At 34.2% G+C, this 6,000-nt stretch overlaps 1 protein-coding gene across 1 annotated transcript in view; it reads right to left on the bottom strand.

The window, feature by feature from the left end:
- Window positions 1-5,297: 5,297 nt before the first annotated feature.
- The window catches only part of LOC120631601 (neuroglobin-like), a 71,690-nt gene continuing 70,987 nt past the window's right edge, over window positions 5,298-6,000 (bottom strand). Inside the window, exon 3 of the mRNA XM_039901248.1 lies at window positions 5,298-5,729. Within this exon, the coding sequence (XP_039757182.1) occupies window positions 5,565-5,729 (165 nt within the window). The 3' untranslated portion in view covers window positions 5,298-5,564. The remainder of the gene's footprint in view (window positions 5,730-6,000) is intronic.

Below are 6,000 nucleotides of genomic sequence, written 5' to 3'. Positions count from 1 at the left end.
AATCCACACTCTACTTTAAAGGTGATTTTGCAACACTTTTTTTGTAATAAAATATAGGAGCGTATATACTGGTTTTAAAATGAAGGCAGTTTTTTGGATAATTGTATTTATAGTTTTTACTGTACAACAGTCAGACTTCGGTATAGTGTTATTCTAACATTTTAATAATTTTATTACGTACTTATATATTTTTACAATAAATAGGACAAAATTAATAATTAACTTTGCATTATTTATTTACAATTCGTCAAAGCTGGTATAATGGCTTAAGGGTGATGTCGAATAATCTAAATTGTTTAGGACTCTTAAAATGTACGTGCAACGCTCACAACTGCAAACAGAAATTTGGCGTAATTTTTGTGTGTCATTTTATGTCTCATTTAAGTACTTGCAGAATTTTCATCAGAAATGGTCTTCGGGTCAGCACTCAAAATCGTCCGAACTAAAAGGATTTTAAAACGCAAAAACAGTATGTATTTCGCGCCTGTCTTTATTTTTTTGACTAACAGATTACACATACAAAATGGTATACTGCATGGGAAAAAGATGCAAAAATTACTGAACTTTAATATTATGGCGTATTTTTTTTAGGAAGTAATCTATCATTTTAAACTATTATTTTGTTTATAGAAACACAGTATTTTATTTAAATTTGCATTAAATCTGTAAACCGATCACGAAACAATAAATTACTTCAGAGTTGTAGTACAAATGAGCTTGGGGAGTTAATAAGGAAGAATTTCACACTGCGATATATCGCAGCAGGATTTTATTTGTAACGGTTTACATTCTGTACCGCATGGCATTAACTTTGTAATATAAAACCACAGATTCATTCCTTGAATTGTAAATTTTCAGTAAATAAATATTAATCAGTGGGTTACATCATTGCGATTATAATTTACTGCGGATATTTTTCGCAAAGCCACAAACCGCAATTAACTGTACGAAATGAATACCAGCCTTGACACATTTATACCTATTACAATATAAAAACAATACTTTTTTATTAATACTTGTAATCTAAAATCTAAAACAGATCAGATTAATTTAACTTGAATAAGTAGAAATTATACTTATCTTAATAGGCATAAGTCGTGTCAAGTTAAAAGAGCGCTTACGATCTTACCGCGCATTGGGTGCTTTACGCGATCACAGAATGCGAATGAGAGCATCTTGCATTTTATGAATTTTCTATTATAATAGGTACAGGCCTATTTCCTTATTGGAGAAAAGGATTTAGGTCTTAGACCCTCGCTGTGTCGTTTCTGATGTGAAAGCTTTTAGCTTTGAAAATTGACAAGACAGGAAATCGATGCCAGAAAGGCTTTACTAGATCATTGAGGTAGCCATTGAATATTAATAATCAACTTATTACAGTTATATACATTAAACTTAGGTTGGGACCATCCTCGTCATTGTCAACCCATCGGGGCCTCCTCTCAGAATGAGAAGGATTTAGACCGTAGTTTACTATGCTGGCCCGGTGTAGATTGGGAGTCTTCACACGTTATTGTAAACTTTCAAGCATGCCGGTTTTCTGCCCGCGATGGATTCGCCAAAGAAAATGATATTTTACTGCATAAATCAAGAAAAACGCATGTACCTCCAAAAAGTTCGAGGTGCCAGTGATCGAACTAGGCGAAGGATAATATAACCTTACTCAGCAAGAAAAAGTAGACATTACAGGTCGCTCCAGCACTTTTTATACGTGACACAATCTATACCTTAAATTATGAGAATTTTACACATTTTTGAATACAAAGTAAAGTTTAATTACAATTATAGTATCGTAACAGTTTTTCATAAAAACATACATATTTCCAATGTACACATTACAAAGATACATAATGATCTTTAACATTTTATTATATATAAAAGATCGTTCTGGGTTTTAGATTTCGAAAGTTTTAGGTTGGATTGCCGAATGCTTAGAGTTTTATATACAATACAAAAAACCGAGCGTATGAAGATCAAAGAAGTTTATATTCCATTTAGAAAGAAAGATCTTTTTTATGCTTTAGTAATCAATAATAAAGTGGAGGAGTTTGTTTTTGTTTGTTTGTTGTCATGCGCTAATTCTAATTTTCCCAGACATTTGAATAAAGTTTATGAAAAAATAGCCCTCTTCCTAGGAAGTCAGGCTTCCTAGGCTAGTTTCAAAAAGTGTAATGACCCACACGGAGGCGAGTAAACGAAATAAAATGAGCGAGCGCTGTGACGAAGTAGGTCGTAGAATAGTATATATAATTTGTAAGAAATTTTACAGGGATGGAGTCGGAGGGACCCCTAATAATGCCTGATGGCTAGATAATTAAGGTTGTTACTTCTTTACGGCTAGGTCTAATTAGCCGTGTACAGCAAAGTCTTGAGATAAGTCTCTAAAAGATATCTTTACAGCTGGTTGAAGTCTAGAAAATAATTAGTGTCTGATTCCAACCAAGGTTTAAGTTTACAAGTTAGTTAGAGCTTAGCAAACCAAGACTGGACAGCAAGAATAAACTTACAATAAAAGCGTTCGTAAGTCTTCATTACGTTAGCTTGCAAGACTTGAAACTTCACTGCCTGGTCTCTAATAAGAATGACATAACAAAATTCAGTCAATGTTTTTAAAAAGATACAATACGTGTAAATGAAAACCGAAATAATACTTCACAGGCTTTAGGTGCATTATGTACTGTATCTAAGACTTATCTGTGAAACCGAAAACCTAATAGATTTTGGGTAAACCACTGCCGTAGTTTTACCTGAAAGAAATCAGATACAGACCTAACATCACTTGCACAATTAAAATCATGTGATTTATAACCGCAGCCTAAACTAATGTTTAGGCTGCGGTTACAGTTTGTACGCAAAACTTCGGATGACGTGTTTATCTTGTCCTAAACAAACGACACTTTTACTTCGGTATTGAGGTTATTGAGTTACTTGTCATCTATGTACAATATAAAAGCCATTTATTGCACGGCCCACTGATTATGAAAGCATTGTAAAAGAGTGATCATTTACAGTGGATGCTTGAAGTGGGGTTTGAAAATTATGGTTTTCGAGTTAGCCGCATGAAATTTCTGGATGTTCTTTTGTTTTTGAACAAATAAGTCGTCATCTTTAGAATAATTAATATTACTTATCTTACTAAAATATTACATATCATTATATTATATTATATAATGAAAGTTTGTTACTCAATCACGCAAAAACGGATGAACGGATTTGGATGAAGTTTGACATGGAAAAGAACATAACTACCTATTATAGAAAATTAAAAAGCCGCGGGCAGACAGCTTTGGAATTTGGTGTGCATGTCACTTCTGCTATGGAAAATGACATGTACTTTCTATACCGTTCTCTCAAATAGTTCCCGTGGTAGGATTAAAAATTGTTAACGACTCGATTCTGAAGTCCACGCAGATGAAGGTGCGGGCAGAAGCTAGTAGTATTATATGAGAAAGTGTGTTTGTTTGTACTTTCTTTACGTCCTAACTGAGCAAACAAACAATTTGATTTTTGGCATAGAGTTAGTTGAAAGGGCGGAGTACTTTTAAAACAGCTATATACTTTACGACTTTTAAGTAAATATTTCTTAAGTACAGCTTTTTTAAAAAAATAACACTTGTGACGTTAAATTAATTACATTTTGTATGTTGGAATAACCTGGTTCCACGGGAAACCGGAAATTTTACCGTAACGAAGTATCGGGCTGTCGGAGGCTGTCTTATATTTTATGGTGTATGATATGTTATTATTTAAAAGAAAGGAGAAAATAACTACTACTCTTGTCTTTTTTTTTTAAACTAAAGACGGTATTAAAAAGAAACAGTGATATTTAGAACGTTTATATTTACATCTGGGTAATGGTATACGGTTATTTTTGGTTGTATTGATTAATTGACGTTGATGTTGTTTAAACAACTTTTTAATATAAAAACAGAGTTGAAAAAATTACCAACTTAAAATCTGTGTAAGTTCACAGTGTGGTGCTGGAGACGCCTTTTAAAGATCCCTTGGACTGCATTCCGCACCAACAATTCCATTTTAAAAGAACTGAATATCAAGGAACGACTTTCGTCTACGGTGCAGTTACGCATATTCAAGTTTTTTGGCCACATCTCAAGGAATGAGGGGTCGATTGAACGATTGGTGGTGCAAGGACAGGTTGAAGGAAAAAGGGCAAGAGGGCGGTCACCTACTCGTTGGATAGATACGGAGAAATCGTTGACCCAGACAACTGTGGTAGAATGTTTTCGACATGCTACCAACCGCCAAAAGTGGAGAAGACTCGCGCGTGCAATCCAGTGATGTCTAGCGCCATGAAATTCATCTCAGCAGCCACGACCACTCTGCCAAAGAGTGTTATTTATACTCTTCATTTATTTTACAGTGGTAGAGTAAAGGAAATAAATTTTAAATAGAAACTTAAAGTTAGAAATAAATACGAAAGGACTTATCGCTTAGTAGGATTAGGTTAGCATTAATTATCGAGAACGAAGAGGTAACGGAAAATATTTTATTATTTTTAATAAAAAAGTAGTTAGGTAGGAAGTCCGTTTTGTACTGAGGAACATCAGTGCATAGGACCGTGCGTACACAGGATGTGATGAAATTAATTAACGGCCAGAATTATTATTTTTCGTTATGCTCGTATTGTTTTTATAAACTTTCGTACAAAGAGCTGATCGACATCAAACATAATACATTAGATTTAATTCAATAAAAGTTTTCGATGCGAACAAACGTTGGAATAATATATGATAAAGGATATTTTTGTGTTCCAAAATGGTAACCGGCAATCAAGTTTCTTAAAGGGCCTTTACGCACGGGGGAGTAAAATCGTGTTGTTCGTAACCGAGTCATACAGGTTTTCGGATGTGTTAAAAACTGTCTTAAGTTCGAACGGAAAGTTCAAATCTTCAATTTAAAGTGAAAAAGTTTTGTACATTTTTACTATTCGTGTACAAATTATTAATTTCACATATATACTCGTAAACAACGTTAATTTTCAGCGTTGATAAAAAAAGATTATTATTATATAAAGATAATATTCGGCACGGCCTTTATGAAAACAAACTTATAAACCTTAAAACACTTAACACTTATTACTCTTAAGTATTAGTTATTAAAATATTCTCGGTCACCTTCTTGACTTGCACCTGAAAAAACTAATAGTGGCAAGGTGGAGAGTAAACCTACGCGGTGGATAACCAAATATATAACCTCTCTCGAGGTGCGATAATTCTTAAAGTCCCAAGCTTAGAAAACAGAAATGACAGTACATTCAAAGCACACTAGTGCCAGCATTAATTTGTAAATAAATATTCTAACTATGTCAACTAACATATATACAGCTTTATAGTGAATTTTATATATGTTTATGTGTGAACCTTTGGAACATTGACTTATTATATCCTATGTAAATACAATACCATAATAATTACCATAATGTTTAACCGCATGCGAATTCAAACGTCCGCATATTTTCTCCCCCGTGCGCTTAAGCCCCAAGAAATTCAAATCGCATCTCGAATATACTCGTAAATATAAATCATTTTCCTCTAACAACCCGCTCACGTAGAGTTTGCGTTCGCACCGGCTTTCGCGGATTTCTCGTAGCCATCTACGAGCGTTTGTAAGATGAATTTTATGGTGATTTTGTATATATTCTCCACGTTCGGCGTGTACCTGTCGCCAAGCGTCGCCTCGACAGCCGCGAGGAATGGCGTCTCTATTTTCTGGAACAAATATAAGAAATTTAGTATATCCAGTGAAACTTTCAGCTAAAGCTTTCAGTTCTAACAATTGTTATCACAAGTGGAGTTGCCACAAGCTGTTTTATCGATTAGCGATCGGTGTCGCTGTTTCGATAAGTATAATTATATATTATTTGCTCGTACCTACAAATACACTTTGGAGTAGGAACTTTGGGGTAAAAAGGGTTAACGAATATACCGGTGATCCTAAAGCTGACAGTTACCTTGGCCAATGAATTAGTTTGGCCATTCA

The sequence above is a fragment of the Pararge aegeria genome, chromosome 18 (assembly GCF_905163445.1).
Source record: "Pararge aegeria chromosome 18, ilParAegt1.1, whole genome shotgun sequence".
Lineage (NCBI taxonomy): Eukaryota > Metazoa > Arthropoda > Insecta > Lepidoptera > Nymphalidae > Pararge > Pararge aegeria.
Note: the sequence above shows the minus strand (reverse complement) of the source record. Positions and strands in the feature narration are given on the sequence as shown.